The sequence below is a fragment of the Parasteatoda tepidariorum genome, chromosome 9, assembly GCF_982258835.1.
Source record: "Parasteatoda tepidariorum strain Cologne lab strain chromosome 9, Ptep-v5.0, whole genome shotgun sequence".
Taxonomy (NCBI): domain Eukaryota; kingdom Metazoa; phylum Arthropoda; class Arachnida; order Araneae; family Theridiidae; genus Parasteatoda; species Parasteatoda tepidariorum.
The window spans coordinates 37,929,907-37,954,286 of record NC_141763.1 but is presented as its reverse complement, the minus strand read 5'-3'; the positions used below and the strand labels follow the sequence as shown (position 1 = coordinate 37,954,286).

The 24,380-nt window shown below is 29.7% G+C and overlaps 1 protein-coding gene across 22 annotated transcripts in view; it reads right to left on the bottom strand.

Annotated features, from left to right (window-relative positions):
- Window positions 1–24,380, bottom strand: part of trol (terribly reduced optic lobes) — a 287,076-nt gene that overhangs the window by 153,462 nt on the left and 109,234 nt on the right. For all 22 annotated transcript variants that reach the window (XM_087151601.1, XM_087151610.1, XM_087151613.1 and 19 more), the window contains exon 2: window positions 5,134–5,464. In XM_087151601.1, the coding sequence (XP_087007727.1) occupies window positions 5,134–5,464 (331 nt within the window). The remainder of the gene's footprint in view (window positions 1–5,133; window positions 5,465–24,380) is intronic.

The following is a 24,380-nucleotide window of genomic DNA, read 5'->3' as shown; positions in this document are numbered from 1 at the left end:
CAGACAGTGTTCTTCTAACAAATCAAACATGTATCTTTGGAAAAAATATAAAAAAAATTTGTTTTAAATAAAATTATTCATAACTAGTTTCAACTTTCTCTCATTGAACTTTATTCAAAATAAAGTAACAAAATTCAAGAGTAACGAATTATTTTCCTCTGATTACCAATCTCCCAGTTTATAACAGTTTTTTTCCAAAAACCATAATGTAGCTTTATCGGTAGTCTTTATCGTATATTCGATAAAGACTACCGGACTTAACTTATACGGCAAAAACGTAGAAAGGACTAATTGATGAAACAATAAAAAACTGTTTCTGAATTAATTTTTTTTTTTTTTTTATATTTCCTTTGTTATATTATATCAGCTAATGAACGTTTTTTTTTTTTTTTTTAAAAGTCAGGGTTCCGCCTAAACAAGTATGATCGGATAGGGTTCCATAACTGGAAAAAAAATTGGGAACAGCTGGTTTAGTTTATTCTGATTATTAAATTATAATGCATTTTGTTCAGAGCGGAAACTTTCCGGCCAAACTATTGAGAAATATGGACCCAATAATTTGGTCAGGAGAGCACTCCAAAGTTTGGACCCCTTAATGTTAATTTTACTTTCTACGTTTTTCGCTTTATCTCGAGAACTTTGCAAATTGAAAACTTTTTGCTCTCAATTATAAAATTTGTTTATCCAAAGATAATTCCATGTAAAAAAATAACTTTTAGTAAATATTTATTATTTTTCATTATTTTAATTAATAATGGTCGAAAAAAAATTGAATTGTAATGTATACAGTTTATCCGCATTTCCCAGATTGCAGCTACACCCTATATATTGGGGGTCAGAAATCCGAATCTGTCGAAAAAAAGGCCTGTTTATTCAGAGAAATTTAAAGTTTTTGTGTCTTATTTCGTAACTTGAAATATCGCCTGCACTTATTAATTAGCACATTTATGGTCATCCCTTCAAGTTATTAAGATAGTCTTAGAACGTGAAGATACGATCATTAGATCAAAAGTAATTCAGGGTGGTCCAATTTTTTCCCCTTCTCTTTTTTTTTTTTTTTTTTTTTGAGGCCAGTTTGTATGATAGATTGGCAACCCATGGTCAGTACTAAATTTTACTGAGGATTAAAAACCAAACATAAATTTATTATTCATAAAAGTTTTGAAGGGTGTCTCAAAATTCACGCAAGATTTGAATTTTGAGCCATTTGCTTAATAAAATTTTTTGCCAATGATAGAAAAAAGAAAGTGGGGCGGAGATAGTTCAGGATTACTAAAAATAGAGCACCACACACACATACAAAAAAAAAAAAAAAAACTGGTTTTCATTGTTAAGCAAAATTGAGCCCTTCCCCTGAATTTCCTTTCTCCTGGGTATTTTTCCTTTTTATTAAAGATAATCGCCGCCTAGATCACGTGATTTAACGCTGTAGGACGTTTTCTTTTTTTTTCTTTTTCTCGTTATGCAACAAACCACATCGAATACTGTAAGCGAATTTCAGCCATATTTATACAAAACAGTCAATAGTCAAGGCGGTTTAGATGATTGTCTAGCTTAGGTGGAATGGTCAATTTCCATTAAAAAAAATTGACAGGGTGTTGAATGGGCCAGCAAAACAACGAAAGCCCAAAATGCTATACACAGTACTCAGCCACATACAGTATGCGTATACTTTATGAATGAATTCAAAAAAATCCAAATTTTTAATAAAAATTTTTGTTTTCGATCAAAAAACTACTTACCTCAAATTTGAGACACTCCTATATGCAAGCCAGAAACAAATATTTATTTTTGTACTGTTACAATGTGAAAAAAAAAATGCGATTCTGAGTGTACAATACTGTATTATGTATGAGCATAGAATTTGTAATTATCATGGCCTGGATTTACAATTTTCAATATCAGTATATTTCAGGAGCATTGTACGTGACTCGACTAGTTTCAGATATGGAGGAAACATCAAATATCATTCTGTATATCTTACCTTTTTTTTTCCATGGGTGGAATAAATCAGGTAAAGGTGTCGCTAAACAAAGAATTCCAAATCGTCAGTATTTCACAAAGCAAAATTCTGATGGCTGTTCGACTGAACGAACATAAAACACGCATCTATAAATCGATAAATGTAAAACTTTTTGCTGAGTATTCAGCTATAAGATAAAATAGGGGCATATATCATAGATGCATGGCAGATGGTTTCCGTTTTTCCTTTGTTAACTCTAAGGTGAAAGTACATAAGCCCTTTTATTTTTCTTTCTTCCCTTTCTTTTCTTTTTTTTTTCAGTTTTAATCTAGGGGAATATCTAGTATTTTCTTTCGAATTTTAAAGTGTACTAAATATATTTTTCTGACGAAATTAATAGGTTCTTATTTACTGTCTTTCAAGGTAAAAGGTTTAAGAGAGTTTTATGATTCTTCCAATAAATTTTAATTAGTTCACAAAACTTTCGCGATAAGTGCAAGAAACAAAAAAAAATCGATATTGTGTCATTTAAACATTTGCTTATTAACAATGCACGGCAGAAAAAGAAAATAAATTCGAGATAATAAAAAATTTATATTATCATCTGTTTTATGTTTATAGTTGAGAGGCTTTATCGCAATTTTTTCCAGTTAATTGAGCTAAATCAATATCAAGTGAATGAAGTCATAGTTAAGTAAGCAAAACCATAGTAAAATAATCAATAAAATAAATTTGATTATTGAAACTAGCTATGGTGAAATAGATTTTATATTTAATGCTTGTGAGGAGGATTTTTGTTTCCTATCCACTTCATGCACCAGCCCACATAATTGCTTTGCGTTCAATTTTGTTTCTTGACAATAAACAGATTGTGACAGCTTATTTTTCCTTTAAATTCAATTTAGGGATTCCATTTTTTTCTTCATTTTATTAAATTAGATTCAGTTCCACAAATTTAATTGCAGATTCTCTGGGGGAAAAATTTAAACCGTATCTTTTTGTTCATACCACGACTAAAAATTTGTTTTTTAAATATCTAATACCCATTGGGAAAATGAATGTTGTTTTAGGTTTTTCATGTTCGTACACTTTTCGACCTGCACCATAATCACAAATATAGAGTTTTAAGAGTGATAAAAATCATAAGCAGTATAAAATAAGAATATAAAATAAGCATTAACAAAAAAGCAGCACAACAAGATGGGGAAAAAGACGATTATTAAGAACTTTCAGGAGTTGATTACTTTCCAAACTCAGTTTTTTATTTTCACTAATGTACATTTTAGACGCCCGGTGGCGACACGTCCTAGGCTCGATCCTCGGGCCGGGCAAAGCCTTTCATCCCTTCAGTAGGTCGATAAATGAGTACCAAGCATGCTTGGGAACTAAACACTGGGGGTTTCGCGTTCGGCTGACCACCTGACCGGAACAAATGCACCCCAGAGCACCCAAGGTCAAGAAAACTGAGATGGGCACAGTAGACCTTGGCCCTCTATGGGCTGTCGCGCCACTGAGTGAGTTAATGTACATTTTAAATTACTGTACATTATATTAATTGAAAGTATTTTTACTACCTTTACAACATTAACTTATTCATAATATCTACTGCCTTTATATGATAACTTATTCATAACATTGTATTTCTCGGAGGCGATTTTAAAATAAATATGTAATCTGTAGAATGAAAATAATTTTGTGATTTCTTAAAAAACATTTATTGGTCGGAATTGAAATCAAAACCAGCCCATTGGTCGACAAAAGTAGAAATTGGACACTTGGAATCGACTTCACGCATGGGTTAACCAATCAGGCGTCACTTGCCGGTATCCAATTAAATCTGATCCTTCAATTGATTCAGCATAATAATAAACCCAAAGCTTAAGACCGTAACGTTAATGATTGTGTGCTTGTGAAAATCTTAAGCTTAAATTCTGAAGATTTTCTTAAGATTATATTCTTAATATCTCAAGTTGTTTCGCCTACATAAACCTAAATCTTTAGAAAATCTTAGGATTATATTGTGAAGATTTTCTTCAGACAAAATTCTTAAGAAAATCTTAAGAATAAGTGGGCCAAATAACTTAAGATTTTCTTAAGATTTTTTTTAGAAAAATTCTTGAGATTTTTTTTTAGTGGGAACGTGATTAGACACAACGTTGTGATCAGTTTCATTCACACAACTGATGCAGTTCTATAACAATCCATGGATGAAATGTTGTTACGCTTACAAAAATCTATCCAGTAAAACTAAATAAATAAATATAACATCCGACAAATGATAACCAGGGATCGCAATAATGCGACCACAATTTTCCATATTTTTTCATGGTTTCCTGATTTTTCCATGAGAATATCATCAGTATTTCAGTAATCAACTTTGAATTGAACTGAAAAGGTTTCTAACAGAACAAATATTCAAAAGAGAAATTTTGTATAACCCAGTTTCGGTGACCTCATCATCATCATAGTTGGCCAGACAGCACAATGTTAGTCAGTGCCTTCCTCTGAAGATTTCTCCATGACAACTTCCGATTTATCTTTGATCTCCAATTATTTTCATTAATTGCGAGAAAATCAGACTCCACTGAGTAGTCAGCCCATCTCAACCGCTGCCTTCCCCGCTTTCTTTTTCCAGTGGATCTAAAACGCAGTATCTTTTTTATTGTGTTGTCATCACTCATTCGAATCACATGGGTGATCCAATTCATTCTATTTATTTCTATGTATTTAATTATATCAGGTTGTTTATAAATCTTGTACAGTTCAAAGTTAAATCTCCTTCTCCAGTTATTGTTTTCATTTACACCACCAAGTATACTCCGCAAAATCTTTCTCTCAAATATTGCGATGCAATTTTCCTCCAGTTTTGTCATTGTTCAAGCTTCAGAAGCGTATGTCAAGACTGGCCGGGCAAGAGTTTTGTAGATTAAGAACTTTGCTTCTCTAGAAAGAAACCTAGATATAATAAATCTTCTCAGCCCATAGACAGCCCTATTCGCCACATAGAGTCGGTTTTTTATTTCAGGAGTAATTCTGTCGTCAATGGTAATAATTGATCCTAAGTAAGTAAAACTCCTCACTGTTAGTTTCGGTGATCTAGCTTTACTTATTTGGATTTTGTAAATCTGTAACAAAAAAATATTAATTTAAGAAAATGAGACGAAACTTACACGGTCCTTCACCCGAGGTAGTTGTCGGTTTATCAATTGGATGTACTTCTGGTGCAGCACCTTCACCACTATGTGGGAAGAGTTCCTCTCCGGATGGGCCATCTTCGGCGTCCCTGTAAAAGTCCTCGTCGTCAAAGAAGGACCCCCATTGCTTACTGTGCGTCTTATTGGATTTGGACTTGTTTTTCTTTTTATGGTGGTGACTGTGATGAAGACGTGAACGATCCTGATGAGTATGTAAGGGACTGGACAAGGGACTAATGGCGTTGGAGTGTGAATTACTATCAATGTTTATACTATTTAGTTCATCAAATATTAAGTCAGAATCATGCTGAAAGAAGAAAGAAAAAAAAGGAAAATATTAGTGAAATAAGAATACATAGAACACAAAAATAGGTTTTTATAAGAACAAACCTGTAATTAGTTAAAAAAGCAAATGATTGAAAATTCTAGACTCAAGCATTGGTAAAAAAAGGATGAATTTAAAAAAAAAAAAAAAAAGAATTCGTATGCCTTTCCCAGTTAGCCAGATGGTCATTAGTAAAAATCTTATTATCTCCATGATCACAGACTTTTACAAGAGTTTTATGTCAGCTTTGTAGCTAAAGTCATAATTCTAAATCAAATTACTCTCGTCTGAGTAAGGAGAAAATGCTGATTATTGATCTTGAGCTATCTGATTTATGTAAACAATTACATGATTCATGCAATTCAACAAACATTGTATTAGACATGATAAAATGAATAGAAATTTAAAATTACTGAAAATAATTGTATTATATCTAACAGTGCCTACCGTACAAAAGCAAATAAGTTTTTTTTTTTAAAATTCTAGGATGTTGAAATAACTGTAATTAACTTAAAGCAATAGACAAATCAATCCCTACAGCAATCCTTACAACAAATTCAATCCCTAACTCCTATCCGATGTAAAAATAAATGTTATAAGTAGTCCTTCCAGTCCAGTAGTCAAACAACAACTTCAACAGACCGAGTTAAGGAACAACGAGTTAAAATATTTTTGTTGAGCAGGATATTCTAACTATTATCCAAAGCTGAATCATATAAGATTATTTTGGTACGTTTAATTTCATCTAAAATAATTATTTTAATGTTATGCAGCGACAGAAAAGAACCAGGTAGAGCCATAAAACAGTCAGCATTAGCAAATTTATGAGCCTCTTTATGCTCATAAATTTCTCAATGGATCGGGATAAACTGAAAAGCATTTGCTTTTCTGGCTTGCTCGAGATCGAATAACTTCATTCGACAAGAATAAATTCAATAGTTTTCGTTGTAATTGGAATAGTAAGTGACAAAATAGATTGAGAATCACTAAAAATACAATATTATGCGGGGGGGGGTGTTAATCAATGGTTTAATTAAACTACGGTTTGAACCAAATAATTTTTTTTGAAAAAAAAAAAAAACAAATCTGGTTTTCTTCAAAAATAAAAACATAATCCTCTTAAGAGTTACGTTTATTTTTTTAATTTTCTCGTATATAGATAGTTTTAGTTTGAATGGAACCAAATGAAAAAATATAAATTTTTTTCATAGAAATTTTCTATTTTTAAGTTTAATGGAAATGTTCAATTCTAAATAAGCATAGATATAACATTTTTTAATATCCAGATGTCATAGCTTTCAAGCAAAACTATGTATAAAGATTAATTGATGTGAGCAAAATATTAAAAATACTTAATATACAAATCCAATCCCAGCATTACAAATTCATTTTTTGATTACTATTAAATTTAAAGTTAAAGAAACTTTTTTTTTTGTTTTATTTAAAGACACATTATTCTTGTTAATATCAAAAGTAGAAATGGAAATGAAGTGCTTGTCTAAGTTTTATATTTCATTTTTCGGCTCATGTTCAGAATTTGTTTTACTACCAGGGTAAACAAATTTGTACTGTATTTATAATTTCATTCACTTTTGTAATATTTTCAAAAAGCATATTTTGTATTAAAAACAATTCTAATGAAAAAATATTTAAAATTCATTTAAAATATTTACATTGTATTACAATTTATTTAATGCTGTATTATGTTAATTACAGATTGAAAGTCTTGCATTGGGCTAAAGAAAAGACCCTGACATTTTTTGGTACAGTAAATGCATGAACTAGTTTACTTTTAAAAAGAGTAAACAGCAAATTAAAGAAGTGTAGGTTGCCGGTATTTAAGTACAATAAAGGTAAAATCCCCCCCCCACCAAATGATCTCAAAATCGAAATTTCAACCACTTTCTGACATTAACTAACAAACGCAAAACTATAGACACGAAGGCGTGACAAAAATTAAAATACTGTTCCTTTTTAATGCACTTGAAAAACGAGGTTTTTCAAAAACTAATATAATTTTAGTAAGCTGAAATTAGTTTCCATAATTGCACTTAGATTTTCTTTATAGTACATTAACAACAACAACTAAACATAATTTCGAACAAAATAACATTGCCAAAATGTATTTTTCTTTTCACGCATAAAACAATTATAATTGCATCGCAAAGATGAAACGAAGAAATATAATTGCTGTTATTTAAAATAACAGAAGCTGTTGATAATAGGAATGGATAATTGCCAGGTGTAAGAAAAAAATGAACCCACTTCCAAAAAAAAAAATTTAACTGTGACTAATTGAGTGATTTGATAACAGGCATCTCGCGACTCAGCTCGCACGAGAACAAGCAGTTCCAACAGCTATTTCAGTCTAAGTGCAAAGTTTTACCTTCTAACAACTATCTTCTTACATTTTTTAAAAGTGTTTTTATTTATGATGTTTTCACAGAGTAATCGTCAAACTTGTTCCTGCCAAGTATTTTTTTTTTTTTTTGTTGAGTTCTAACTCTGACTCAAAAATAAACAGTGGAAAACTGCCTAGTATTCAATTTATTGTTATAACTTGGAACATTACACTTAAGATGAGTAAGAAATGCAACAAATCATTAAAGAGAATCAGATGTTCTATATCAGCGGTTTTCAAATGATGATCCGTGGAACCCTAGGGTTCCGTGGAAGGGTCACGGAAGTTGTGGGAGTTTAAATTTTTTGAACTAGTAACGATATTTGAAACTTGTAATTAAATTTACATAGATAAAAAAAAACATAATTTCTTGGATAGTTTGGTTAGTTTAATGATATTATTAAAGTGAAATGCAAGTAAAAAAAGAAATGGCACAATTTATAAAAAATAACATCAGTATTTCTTGTCGAACTTTTTTATTCAAAATAAAATGAATAAGTTCAGGTATAATGAATTATGTTTCTCTGATAACTAACTATTCTCAACGTTGAAAAGAGTTGTTTTTCAAAAACTATAATTAAGCTTATCTTTATTCATTTTTAGCTGAACTAGATACCAATCCATGAATGCGAATTAAACTGTTTGACATAAAATCTATTATTGTCAGAGTTTAATTGTTAAAGCGATTACTGAAAAAAAATTCATTCCGTACATTAATATTATCAAAATAATTAGTAGTCTATCTTGGGTAAATATATTCATGGCCGTTAATAAATTTTATTTATATATTTGAGGTTCCGTCAAAACAAGCCTAATCATTTAGGGTTCTATAGCCATAAAAAATTGAGAACCACTGTTTTATACCAGCTCACATAAACAGGGCTAACTTTTATGTACACAGAAAAAAAAGAAACTATTTTTTTTTTAAACTTTCGTAGAAAAATAGATAAAAATCAACGACTCTACAAGAGAAAAAAACTTAACACAATTATCCCTTCCCGAGTCAAGTTATTTTTTTTTATTTCTGTTTTTCTTCACGTTTAACTTTTTTTCAGAAACAGAAAAAAAATCTTAAAATTTACGTTTTAATTTCAGAATAAAAATTTTCTAAACTTTAAAAGCCTTCGAAATAAAATGTGTGCCACACAACAAGAAGTTCAAAAACGAAAATAGAAAAAAGTTTTTGAAAATCGATTCAATATTTTATGTGGAACAAATTGGAACGCAAAAATTAAAAATAAATTGTGAAGTGCAGCGTAAATTAATTTTAAATAAAAACTATCAAATTCTAAATTTACGTAATATTATGAGAAGAAAAAGATTCTACAACTGCATTTCCTAAATTATGTGAATAAAAATTAATAATGCCCGTTATTTCAAGTCATATTAATTGTTGCTTTATTAAATGTCTGGTTAAGTCCCTCACTTACCTCACATCAGTTAATTCATTTTTGTTCATCATAATGAATTGTAATGTTTACTGTTAATTCTAACTTAGATTCATAATTTTAAAAAAATAAAACCAATTTGAAGGAGATTACCGTCGACTTTAAAGACCAAACTTCCATACCAAAGAATTTCTCTTATTCAACCAATGATATTTTTTTTCTAAAAATCAGGAATTTTCAAATCCATTACGATTTACGATAACCACCTGTAAATTGATTCAGATGCAGATTTTTAATTCAAATGATAATTGGATTCAAAAGAGTAGAAACCATTTTAGTCACTTAAGTTATCATCAAAAACCGTTTTTGTTACTAAACTAATAACCAGAAACAGTTTTAGTCACTAAACTAATGACCAGAAACAGTTTTTGTCATTAAAACTCATCATCAGAACGTTTTTGGCACTAAACTCATCACTAGAAACAGTTTTTCGCATTGAACTTATCTGAAGAAACATTTTTTGTCAAAACTGGCATAATCTTCTGAGCAATTGTTTTTAATTGGATAGTTTTGTATGATTATAATCTATAATAGAAATATTTGAAGATTCATTATGTCGATCATAGAAGGAAAAAACATCGAGTCAAAATAATACTATTTCGTAATTTTAAGAACAATAAAATCCCTAACAGTAAGTGCTTCAAACTAAAAAATCATACAATGAAAATAAAATTTTCTAACAATTAAGCTAATCAAAAATTATGTTTGCTATGGAGATGTATTTTTAAATAAGGTCTGAAAAACGTAAACTATAATTAAAATGAGAATCATAGATTTTTAATATCATGCTTTATTAAGCTGCATAAAAATAAAAAAATATAGCGGACATAAATTGTTAAAATAATGCGATTGAGTACAGTGCTTTGTAATAATTTGCATAGAACAACTTTCTTTTATAAACCCAAAAATCACATAAAATAAATTTATCTCTCGGCTTGCGAAATAGCCTACATTATTGAAAGCTAACATAAAATTTCAAGTGTTCATTAAATAAATAAAAAAAAGAGACACTTCAAAATACCCATCAACATAAACGCATCATCTCCATTTTCTTCACCTCAATTTGTTTAGAAATGACGATAGATGGCGCTGAGGAGGAGGAGCGATCTTCCTCCTCTTCTTTCATCCGCGTCTATACGAGAGGTTTTTAGGAAAGTGTCAAAACAAAGTTCTCAAACTTAGGATGCTCATATATTTCCTTCAATGTGATGTATGGGTTAGTGAGCGCAGTTCTGCGCAGGTAACGATAACTCAGGATCCGTTTTCACTTACTGCAATAGATTCTACCTATTTGAAATGTTTGTACAGTAAAGTGACTTAAAATAAAACGTTTTAAGATACTCAGTTTTAAAATATTTCAGTTATGTGGGGAAGTTTTTCCTTTAAGAACAGTCAGTGAGTTAAAGAAAGTCGTAAATATCGAAAGATGAATCCTAAAATGTCACTAAAAAATTTCGATTTTTTTTATTTATTTTTGTTACGAGATGCTTTTGAAGCTATTCGAAAAGAAAATATTTGTTACTTTTTTAAAAAGGAATACTTTTGGATTTTAGGAAGTTTAAGACTCGGTAAAAGTTCCATATTGTGTTTTTCTGAACATATTTTCTTATTCAGCAGCTTTTATCTACTTTTTTTTCAGTAGAATTAATAAAAAATGTTTTGAAATTTCTAATTTTCAGTCATTAATATTAATTTATTTTTTATAAATAAACTAATTGCAACTATTTTCTTGACTTTTTCTTCAGAAATATGGTTATTGTTCATTCAGAATGGAGCAGAGAACGTTTTAAGAGATTCAAACATTTATGAGACATTCTTTTTTTCTTAAGAAAGTTTAAAACACCATTAAACAATTAACATACTAAATATAGAATTTAATATTTTAAAGCATTTTTTTTCAAAACTATTTTTTATGTAAAAGTACAAGAATTCTTTTTAGGTAAAAAGCAAACATAATTAGTCTAAGTAAAATTATTTTTAAAAATGATTTCCGATGTCAAATTACCTGCTAAAATATTTATTGCACTATTATATTATTTCAAAATTTCAAATATCTAAACAAATAAAATGCGTTCTTTTTAATTTAGATATTGTTTTGGATTCCCTTTGCTTGTTGAAAGTACAGCATTACCACAACAGCACGTCGTGAACCAAGTGAATCATGGACGTTAAAGTTTCACATATTTGTGATCAAATTTCACTGGGTAGCGATAAATGATATTCATATTTTTTTTTAAATAAAAAAATAAAAATAAAGAAAACGAAAGAAACACGATTTGTTGCAGAACAGCTAATGATAAATATGATATATTTTTTTCAAATAAAAAATATAAAAAAAGAAAGAAAGAAAGAAAAGTGATTTATTGAAAAATATCCAAGTTAATTCGAAATATTCTAAATATCAGCTGAATTTGCTAGAGTGTTAAAATTTGATGGCTCAACATTAATTACAGACTAACTGCACGTCAACATATCTGTAAAAATATTTGTAAAGTCATATAGGATAGTTAGTAAAAATTATTTAAAATGTATTTTATTAATTTTTAATAGTAAAATATATTTCAAAAAATTTCCTTAAACAATCCTATAAGATTGAATTAACATAAAATTCAAGATGTTAATTGTTGAATTTAACTTAAAATTCAAAAAAGCAATAAATTAAACGAAGGACAATAAATTAAATTTTAAGCAATGATTATATTATATTTTCTTCCGAGATTTTCCTTCCTATTAGTTAGTTTAAAAAATTGTAGCCTTTTATACACATTTAAACTAGTGATGCTATTGGTTATAAGCAAGTTACCAAAGAAATAAAAAGGTTCGAAACAAAGTACCTCCGCTAGAGCATTTATTTAAAAAGGCTTTCAACAAATTTACTACTTTAAAAGAGCTTTATCGCAACATTTAGAACTTTCGAAATTTAAAAAGGAAAACCATAAAAAGGAATTTAGAGCTTAGTAGACGATTCGCACATCGTGTTTGCCACCATATGCACTTTTCCCGTTCTACTACAACTTATCTATCTAACAATGGAGAAGTAAAGTACATCCTAGTAACAATGTAATTCAATTGCAGCGGCTTCTACGCTAGTTTATTTTTGGCGAGAAAAAGAGTTTAGAAGAGCGGGATTCAATTTATACATTACAGGATATATCTAAGAAGTGGAAAATGAACAGGTGAGGAAGAGGTTTTCTTCGAAAAAATTTACTGGAAACTGATCTATTAGTTTTCGAGAAAGTTAAGAATATAACTTGGGCCTTATTCTGGGAAAGGGTTTTGTTTAAAGAAAAGTAAAATATACGAAATGAGCTCCCATTCTTAAAGCTCGGTGCAGATGCAGCAATTTGAATGATTTTAATAACTTTTCTAAAGAAATATAAGGAAATGGTTTTTAGAATATTCATTGATCAGACAATAATCTCATTTTTATAGTACATTTATTGATCAGATTGTAGCAAGTGCCTCCTCTTCTTAATTTTAAGAATTAATTAAAGGAAAATGGAAGTAAGCAGAAATTTATGGTTTACTGCTTTCATCTTTGAAAATTAGTTTTTTTATTCACACAACGATTTTAAGAGATGGTGTTGAAGGTGTTGTTGATGGTGATGATGCTGACAAGAAAAACTAGAGAAAAAGGACTTTCTGTTGAATTTCATACCTACCATTTCAAATTAAATATTTGTATGGGAATCTGAGTTTTGTCCTCGAAATGCATCACTTCAGTTTTATCCCCTCAGACTAAATCATTATACAAATTATGTAATTTTGAAAACAATGTTTTATGCTTTCTACTTAATACTTCCATTTTGATTAATTAAATAACTAGTTATAATTTTTTTTAGAGAATTAAACCCTGGTTTCTTAAGCAAAACGCAGCAATATGTGCATTTCACACTACTTCCGTTATTATTTAATTTTTTTTTAATATTCCGTCATTTTTAGGACGGGTTTTGTACTGCACATTTATTGAACGTTACAATGCATTGTTTGAAAAACTTTACTGAAATAAATTTTGTTTCTAAGGAAACTGCTTCACTGCGAGGATCAAAAATAACCAATTTAGTTGAGGTTAATTTTTAAATTTTCAGACTTTTTTTTATGATACTAAGCGACTGTGTCCTCGCTTGTTCCACCCACCAAATCTCGTGATTACTTCTCATTCAGTATTTATTTATTTTTAAAGTCAACATTTAAAAATTTTTTTTAATTATTTTGTCATTAAATATATAATTATTTTACGCGTTATTATTTATTATTAATTATTATTCATTGAGTTTTCTTAATATATTATTGTAACGAAATGAATGTGAGAAAAAATCATGAAATAAGAACTTTTAGCTTAGGAAAAGAGATTGTGTGTCACAATAAGAAGTAATTAATAAAAAGAAATTTTACTCGTTACTGCTATATAACGATAAATTTATATCAATATATCAATTGAAATAGGAATCGGATTTTTTTCCTCAAATGAATTCTAGAATTAAAAATTTCAAGATAAATGTTAAGACATTATTTCTAACAACATTTAATCTCTCTCTTTCTGTTATTTTTGCCCTCAATAGAAATGCGAGCATATAATAATAAGTTCCCGAGAGAAAATTTTCTTCAACAATCAATAAGTAGTCACTATCAAAAGCAAAAATAAGCGAGAAACAATTCTGAAAAAGCACTTGAAACAGCGATAACTATCGAACAAATTGGAATTTCCAAAAAAGACCTTACGTTAAGCTCATAAATTAAAATGGCTCTTTCAGTGGATCAAACTTTCAACTATTTACTAAAAGAATTCGTGGAATAGTTCCAGAGTTCTAATTTTCTAACCTAAAATATCATTTAGCTTATTAATTAGCAAAGTTGAGGTCACCCCCTCGAACCATTAAAATTGAATCCAAGTACGTGAAGAAGACCCATAAGGTCATATGTTCAGGGTGGTCCGTTTTCTTTAATTTCTTCTTTTTTTGTGCACTGTACAACTCTTGCACACATCTTCGTAAGTTTCCAAGTTCTTACGCAGCATATCAAAATGTAACATAAAGTTAAACATCCAAATTAGCAACGGCGTCGCTTACGAGTTTTTAAAATCGAGAGAATATGTCGTGTAAGTCGAATAACCAATTTCAGTATTTCAAGTGTTAGTTTAGCAGTCTAAGATCTAAAATAGCACAAAAAACTGAAAAGCAAAATAAAATAAAAAAAAGATAATTTTTAAAAGACACTAATTAATATTAATTATGAGAATTGTATCCCAAGAAAAAAAATCACAAATGGTAAGAAAACTCAAAGTTTAAAATAAGTTTCCCAGATGTTTTGTGCTTCAGGTGGTATCTTTTCAAATAAAGTTAGAGGACAAACTTATTTTAATTCGCCTTTTAATTTCCCTGCTACTAAATAAAAATTGAGAAAAGAATTAATACTCGTATTGAACTTTTCAATTCGATATTTATTGTCAAGTAATTATAGTAAAAAAAAGGTGTTAATTAATGCCCAAGATATTTTGTAACAAAAAGTTTTAAAAAGTTCGAATTGAAAACTCTCATACTCACCTCTGTACTCTTCCTCCCCCCCTTTTTTTTAAAGGAAAATGTGGTTATTGAGGAAAAAGAATTAATTTTTTTTTAAAAACAGGGAAATGAGGCAATGTTTAAGAATTATATTTTTACGATGAATTGAAGGAGAGAAATCCCGAGACGATATGACTGATAGTTTAGAAGTTATAAGGGTTTTATGCACAAAAAGTACACATTTGCACATGTACTTATTTACGAATATTGCTAATTACAAGTTCGTAATATTACAAAATTACGAACTTGTACTTATCTAATATTGCTATCTAAGCAAGTGAAATATTATTTCCCATGCAATTTTTTTAAGTTGAATAGAATAAGACTATACACGAGTCACTACAATAAGTAGTTCAAAAGTTGCAAGCATTTTAATGTATAAAATGTACTAATTTTGACATAAATTAATGACTAATACGCTGCTTTATTTGCTATCTATAAGCTCTCTGATAAAGTACATTTTCCGAAATCAATGAATTTCAACTTCTGAATTAGCTCTTCTGATTCGCCGTTAGTCTCATTCTGTCTGATCTCATTCTGTTCACAATATCATCCATTTTGTCTCACTCGATGAAATGAGACAAATATTTACTAAACAATATCTCAGTTTTCTGCATAGCAATTATAAGATACTTAAATACGTGCAAGCACAAAATTGTACTTTGTACACAGAATCCTTATAACTTCTAAACAATTTATCTTATTCTCGTATCGTTTCATTAAATTCAGCATAAAAATTGCATCGAGAAATATACGTTATACGTTCAGATAGTTTCTGCATAGCAATGTAAAGTATATAAATAAATGCGTATTAAAATAAGTACTTTTTATACAAAAAACTTAGGCAACATTTAAACCATGTAGTCTTTTACTTTGGGTATAGTCTTATGTGATTCAACGTAAGGATATACATAGGAAACAATGCTTCACTTGTTTAAATAGCAATTTAAATAGCAAATCAAATAGTTTATATAGCAAACGTAGCATAAATTTGTATTTTTTGTGTATAAAACCCTAATAATTTCTAAACTATCAGTTCCATCATTTTGGAATTGGTCTTATTTATTTTAACGCAAAAAATACATCGGAAACAATGTCTTATTTTCCTGTATAAGAGAAATTAAATTCTCCCTTTTAAATCACCTTCAGTTCCTTTAAAAAAAGGACGGAAGATAGATACGGAAGATAGTAAGTCAAATTTCAGGTATTATTTACAATAACATAACAAATCTTTCAATAAAAAAAATCTTGGGTGTTCATTTTTCTGATGAAAAAGTCTAATTTTACTATCAGAAAAGTAACAATATTATCCCCTAACTAATACCAACTATTGAACATTCATATGCATCTGCCTCTTAAACTTCATTTTAATCCGGTTTTATTACATCTTCTTCACAAAGATAAGTTCACACAAATATATTGGGAAAAAGTAATTTCAGTTGCATCAAATAACATTGAATGCGAATTCCAAAGGGTGAAAGCATAAAAACAAAAAGACGTAAGGACTTTTAATATCAGGTTTTGACAAGAGGCTTGGTACGTTATGTATTGAATTTCAAACCAATCTGACATCATCACTTTCATTGTCTGACCTTAATTCTCCAGGTGGATTATAACCTTTGACTTCAAGAAGTTGGCCTCCATTTAGTATAAAAGATCTACACAATTATTGATTTCGCAACGGAAGTGGGGGAAAAGTTGCTTTTTGGTGGAGGTACTTGATAATACCTATTATAGGAAAAAGGGAAAGTCACTTTGTTAATGTATCTTTTAATTGCTTCTTTTTTATTTCTAGACAAAGAATAAAGATTCAAAACCTACCTAACACTGAAAACCCGCTAAAATTAAGAATGCTATCAACAAAAGTTTTAAAAAATAAACTAAAACTTCATTTCCGATACCTAATGCATGTTTTAATATTCTAAAATTCCGATAAACCATGGCTTTCAATTTTTACTTTTCTGGATAGTTAAACATGAAGCAAGTTACATAAAGCAAGCCTAGTATTACATAAAGCATTTCCGACACTTACAATTCAAATAAAAAATATATAATTTTCCCATATTGTTAATTTAAATTAAGAACTTTTTGAATCTTAATGGCTTACTGCTTACAAAAAGAAAAAAATGGATAAATAAAAACATCCATTTATGTTCCTGCAATGATTTAACTCCAAAGAAAAAGTATGGGTAATTAATTCATAAAAGTAGTGATAAAAGTTGCTAACTGACACATATTGCGATTTCTTATAAAAGATCTTATCTAAAGATCTCATTTTTACTTGATTTATTTTATCAAATCAATGACAATCACACAAAAATGTGACAATCACTGAGTATTTTCGGAATGGAAGAAGATTCCAAGTGTATTTGGCGCGAAATTATAACTGGGCAAATTTAAAACTCTTACAGTTCAAAAGCTATCATTCTAACAGATTACATAAGATATTTACAGTTTTCGCTAATTGGAGGCTTGAGAAGTAGAAATAAAGGCATGGCAATCTTTATTTCTTATTACCAATGCATAAACTTTAAAGCTAACTTACTCAAATTCACGAAACGTGAGTCAGAATCTTCATCCATTCACATTTCATTTATCAGCTATTAACTATATTATGTCACTATTATTTTTAAAAGCATGTCACACTTTAAACAACATAACTATTTGAAATAAAATAAAAGTGCATCATGTCATACAATTAAATTTAACAGTAGAAAAGTTCTTATACTATACTCATAAAATATTCATCACGTTACCTCTAGTATTAGAAACTGTTCGCTTAGTAACTATACTAAATTTAATATAATCTATAATTTAACGAAAGTCAATGCCGCACAAGGTCTCTAATCTATCTATATTATATAAAACGCTAATACGTACGTATGTATCAATAAAACCGATGATATTTCTTTTCTCGCGCTGGCAACAGTTTTTATTTTTAATTGATAGGCTTCGGCGCGCAAGAGCACGTAGTGAGCATTATATGGCTAATCTATATTATATAAAACGCTAATACGTTTTAATTGATAGGCTTCGGCGGGCAAGAGCACGTAGTGAGCATCATATGGTTAGTTGGGTGAATTCTCACCGAATTATCAAAAAAATTCTCACAAAATTATCTTCATCGAAGCCGATGCTTTACATCCGGCGTTCAGTACTATTTCATATTGTTTTACAACACATGGTCTTAGCCTTCTGGTGGGAAAGACTTTAAAACAAAACTTACAACAGTTACTTTTCTCAACAACTGAAATTTAGAATAGGGTGATTAAGAAAAATATGTGAACTGTTTGCAATTTCAAATTAATATTGAAATGCACAGGTTTAGAATTTTCTACAGTGAAAATTTTTCGGAACTTCAGTGTTCAAAAAAGTATACAAAAGCTAGACGTTAAGAACGTTTCCAATGAGCGAGCATTGGATTGCGAAGCAATTCGAAATGTACTGCGATAGCAGTTCCGGGGGTTGGCGAGCGCTAGCAAGCAGGGGGCGAAGCCTCCTAGTTTATTATATTCCCTAAACTTTGCCATAGCGTATGAACCATGATCGCTGGTCTCAGAGATTCGCTTGTTAACGGTAACAAATTCTGGGAAGTTGTAATTCAGGCACCACTTAATGAACAATTTAATTTTAAAGTATTAAAAACTATACATGTGTTACATAATCACAAAAGTATTTTAAATATTGGTGAAGCATGAGAAAAAGTTGTGAAATACTATCTCAAAATACGAAACAATAACAGGAGCCTTGAACAACTAATAGACGAAAAAGCAATTGAAATAAGAATTATTGGAATAAGAATCATTTCACAGTATTTTAAATTGTCATAGGCGTTCTAAAGCCGATTTATATCCCATTTACGGCTATAATATTACCAAAACTACATAGCCTTGTAATTTTGATTTTTACCCATAAGACAAGGGAACTCTTTCCTCAAGTAATGGGATAAACCACCACTCTCAAAGGACTTATTGATTAAAAATAACCAGCATCCGTGAAATGTAGAGATAAAAGTCACGAAAAATTCGCTCTGTTAACCGGAGAGCAAGGATATTATAACCCTAGATCAGTCTTTCCCTGATAATATTTTACGTAAAGCGATGTGGTTAGTGCTTACTATCACAAGAATGCGAATTCATTCCACCTCATTGGGAAGAAACCTTCCAATGAGGCGGAACTCCCATCTTAAAATAAATCACAGAAAATATATATAAAAATGCAGTTTGAAGACTGTGATGATTTGGCCGATTCTGCCCTGGAATTTTTGTGATCGAAGAGCTGCAAAATTACTGTAGTTTGTAATTTTGACATTTGCAATTTTGACAATTTGCTGCAGTAGTACTAATAAGACATCAAAATATTGCCTGAAAGATTCACTTTTACAACAATACAAAATAACTGTAGTTTTTCAGTAAATACACCAGGAAATATAATTTTGTAACAATAACTAGCTCATGGGCTGCAATAGTGGCACAACTAAAAAAAACACGAGTTTTTGAACTAAGTACAGGTGTAAATATGAAAATACACATTCTTTTCAGCACAACTCATAATTCAACTTGAAGGTAATATTCGTTTAAGCAAACGAAAGCATTTCTTATGAATTTTGCTTAGCAATGAAAACTTTAAACCAACTTAACTCAAAACTTGATTTTTTGAGTTGTGGCGCTATTACAGCCCATGAGCGAACTGTATAATTACTTCAAATTTATTGCAGTGCAACCACTGATTTAAAGTTTCGTCATCTTTTTATATTTGTGATTTAAAAGTGACTTCACATAAACTATAGTAGTTTTAAAGACATTACTTTATTTAGAATTTTTTTTCCAGCTAAAGAGAAATTACTTTACATTAATTACAAAATAACTGAAGAAATTTAACAAATAAGATTGGCCTGCAGAAAATCTACAGTTGACTGTAGAAAAATATTTCAATTCTGTAGAAACACTGCAGTTTATTTTTAGCTGGGCAGTTAAAACATTCTGACTTGTTATGTACCATATATAAAGATTTTTCTAATATATTGACTCATTTTTTTTGAAGAATACTGTAACCGATGCTTCAAAATGTTCTCTATTCTTATTTTATTTAATATTTTATAACCGTCGTTGAACAGCCGACTCAATTTTTTGGGTTTGCGACTACTAATGTTCAACTCCGTAGCCTTGTAATTTTAAACCCAATCCAGAAGACAAGGGAACTCCTGGATAAAGTATCGGCAGAAAGTCGCCTTCATGGAGGATTTTTTGAGGGAACTAACCCGCATTTGCGTTACATGGAGAGGAAAACCACGAGAACCTCCCACGGTTAGCCGGACGGCAAAAAGACTCTAACCCACGATCCGTCCACCACTGAGGATATTTCGCGTCAGCATTGTTTTCGGTGCACGCCGGATGCGTAATTCGTATAGACCAGTCATCGCCGGGATTCGAACCCGGTTCACCTCTTTGAAAGACAAACGCTCCATCCCTGAGCCACAGAGGCTCCTTTGTTCTTATTAGTATATTCATAATGAAAGAAATACAAACATTACACAAAAAATTTTTTTACGTGACATAAATTCTGTAGAATGGCCCATAGATGAAAATTTATGAGAATACTACTTTTGAACTTTTATAGAAGGAGTGAGTAAGGGAAGCATTTTTGACGATGACGAAAGATATCTCAAATACGTTCCTGCCAGTGACGGCCCAATATACCCTCTTTAAGTTGTAGACGTACGATAAATATTGCAAATTGAAAGAATATTCAAATGTAATCTCTCCGAGAAAAGCTATCTTGCAATAGAAACATTTACATGGCGCAAAAAAAAAGAAAGAAATAGATACGGGAGGGGAAAAAACAGTTAAGAATCGCCGAGACCTAGATGGGATGAAATAGTGACAAAACAAAATCAAAGTGAAAAACTGTGATTTCAGTTTCTTTATATTTTCTCAAAAATTTGACAGGTCAGTTCTCTCAGATGCTAGGAAAACTTGGCGCTCTGCCACAGTGATCGGTGGCATGAAACAAATAGATCTGGCGCCAACTCGTCGGTCCAATAAACGCCATGTTTTACCATCATTACTTTTCTTAGAGAAAAGATCTTGGAGTATTTTCCTTTCTGTAAAACAAAACACGAGGAAACGGAAAGAAGGAAAACTTGATGATGACATCTGGAGATGTGATGATGGAATTGAATTAACGGTCCACAAAGACAACGCCTCTCTGAAACACCTCACATCTTGGCAATGATATGCGAAATTCTTGAACTTATTTTGTTCATCATGTAATAGTTTAGCAAAAATACCTTTAATATGCCAAACTTCATTAACACTACTAAATCTCCTTGTACATGATATACCTCATGATATACTTCATGATATACCTATTTGTTAGATATTTTATATATTATATATATATTACAATTTAGCATTTATACTAAAAGGCTTTCTTCACCTTTCCTTAACCTTTCAATCACTATCTTTACTTTATGAAAGTTAGAAATCGAAAAAAAAGAAAAAGTTCAGGTAAGGGAAGTTTTTGTACCTGGTACTATTTAAGCAGATTAAAAAAGTACTCGCACAGAATTGTTAGATTAATTTATTCCAAGATGTTTAACTTAAAAAGGAGTCAAAGTTGAAATATGTTTCTGCTTAAGATGAGCCACAGTATTATGTAATCAAGTTTAAGATCTTTAAATTTGCACACTAATTATTCAACTTGGCAGAGTATTATTAAGAATTAAAAGAATATGTAGTAATATTTATTTAACCAAAAAACAAATAGACAAACTCTCTCACAATTTGATAAAAAAAAAACAATAGATACACAACTAAAGTAATTATATTCTATATAAAATCATTGAGTTAATTGCTTATCATTGTAAGTAAATTACATAAAAAAAATTTTCTTTGTTAATTTACATACTTTTTACCATGTGCTAATCCATTTCGGGCAAATCCATGGCTAAAATTGTGCAAAACAGGCAATTCATGCTTCTTTCTCTTTTCTATTTTATTTTTTTTCTTAAATGTCAATTTTCTAAAATTATTAATTGTCAAATTATTTAGTATAGTATTCTCTTGCACACATCCATTTTCGGACCCAACCTTAGTAACTAACAAATCAAACGCACTTCAGTACTGCAGTGAGAACGCACTTTAATAAAAAAAAAACTTTATTTACGCTTTTACCTCAATATGCGCTTTTGGTTCATAGTTTGCAATCTGGCAATCTTATTACGAAAAATATTTTAAATCATTCTTGAAAAATTTCCCGTTCATGTAAGTTCATTTGAATTAGCTACTCGCTTTATACATTTCGTTTCATGTTTTATTCTGTTTTTTCTTCATATTTTATTTTCTGTTCTTACGTGATATTTTTACTTAATGTGTTTTATTTTATTTGCTGTAAATTTTTTGTAAACAATTTCTTTGAGTGCTCCTCAAACTACTGTATTCATATATTTTGCTTTGACTATATTGATACAATATTAGAAAGCACTCCTTTTTGTAGATATAATTGTGTGAGTTGATGAAAAGATTATATCTTTTATTTTCCGGAGTTTTATAATTTTTTTTCCATTTTTGCGGTTTCTTATTATTTTTCTTATTATTTTTTTTCCCCGACGTTTCTTCACTGTTCTGTAATTTTTTCCATGTTTTTTCAACATTTTGAACTTATTTTATGAGTTCTATTTACCTGCAGCTTATGCGTAGTAAATTAAATTTACTGTTTTTCTTAATTTTCCTTGTGTTTTTTTTTCTTTTTGTCCTTTTTGTATTTATTTATTATGCTATATACATATAAATAGGCTCTCTAATTGTTATGTTAAAGAATACAAATCTTTTGTTTAATGTGATCATTTTTGGTTTAAAAACTTTCACACACATAACAGCTAATGTTCAAATTTTTTTAAATATTTTTAACTATTAGTTTGAATTTAATACTAAAATGACAGTACTTAAACATAGCAGCTAAAGTAGAAGAAATAAATAAAAGAAATACAATGTAAACTCAATAGAAACGAACATATAATATCACAGATAGTATTCCAAGATCGATTCGTGACACAAAAGACGTTAATCAACTTAAAGATGTTTTAATGTATTTGCTTAATTGAGATTTCGAATTTCCACCAAAATATTTTCTTCGTCATACCATCTTCCCGACACCACTGAGAGGCGTTATGATTACTTTTCAGGGAAACTTGCGTTCAAAAATTGGATATCTAATAGAGGAAAGGATTAAGTTTTCCAAATAAGATTCCTTCGAGAAAATACGGGCGGCAAATACGGAATTTAATTAGGCGCGGTTAGGCGTTCTTTAGTGGAAAAAGGCGGCTGGGACTGACCAAGATAACGTAATTATCTGACTCGAAAGGAGAATTGTTTAGATTAGAGAATTGGATGCTCCGAAAACATTCTTCAAACAAACATGCCATTTGTTCGGGAAATATTTGGTGAACGATGTTATAAAGTTAAGAGTAACATCATAAAGTAAATAGTTTTCCTCTTCTAGGCGAACGAAATGTGCTCTTATAAGCACTACCATTGGTCAATGCTCCTATTACCTACTTTAAAAATAACTTTTGTTGAAGAATTTTCATATTTTATCTCTCTTTATTGAAATATAGTAAGTGCCGCCACTGTCTTGGATGTTCAACTTTTGTTGAATTAAATGTTAAAAAACACTCAATAAATAAATAAAAAAGGGTAAGAGATAAGATGAGATAAGGGTAAGAGATAAGAGGTAAAAGGGAAGGAAATACTTAAAGAAAACCTTAGTTGAAGAATTTTTATATTTTATCTCGATTTATTAAAAAATCGTAAATGCCACTGTCTCGGATGTTTAGCTTTTGTTGAATTAAATATTCAACAAAACTCAATAAATAAATAAAAAAAGGGTAAGAGATAAGATGAGATAAGGGTAAGAGATACTTTAAAAAAAACCTAGTTCAAGAATTTGTATATTTTATCCGTATTTATTAAAAAATTGTAAGTGCCTCCACTGTCTTGGATGTTCAACTTTTGTTGAATTAAATATTCAACAAAACTCAATAAATAAGATAAATAAATAAAAAAAAATGGCAAGAGATAAGATGAGGACAAGTATAAATCTTAATATTTATATCAAACTTGTAAAAAGTATAAAAGAAACAAATGAGATTATACAGTTACCGATTTGAATTATTAAGGTTATCGTTAAACATTGTTAACAAGCATAATTACTTCACATTTATTAATAAACTTCTTATTGTTTCATTATTATTCAATGATAACTTGGCATATTGATCTCTCAGAAATAAACCTTTATTTTTAAATAATGTTGGCTTAGATAAACACTTGCATGTCGCGATTATTTGGATTCGGTTATAATATGCAAAGTTATAAAATTAGCGTTATAAACTAATTCTGACGCTAAAACAATATGGAAAAAAAAGAATAACTATCATTTTGGTATTTGAAGCTTGAAATAGATCTTTTTAAGTGAAGAAATAACTCGTG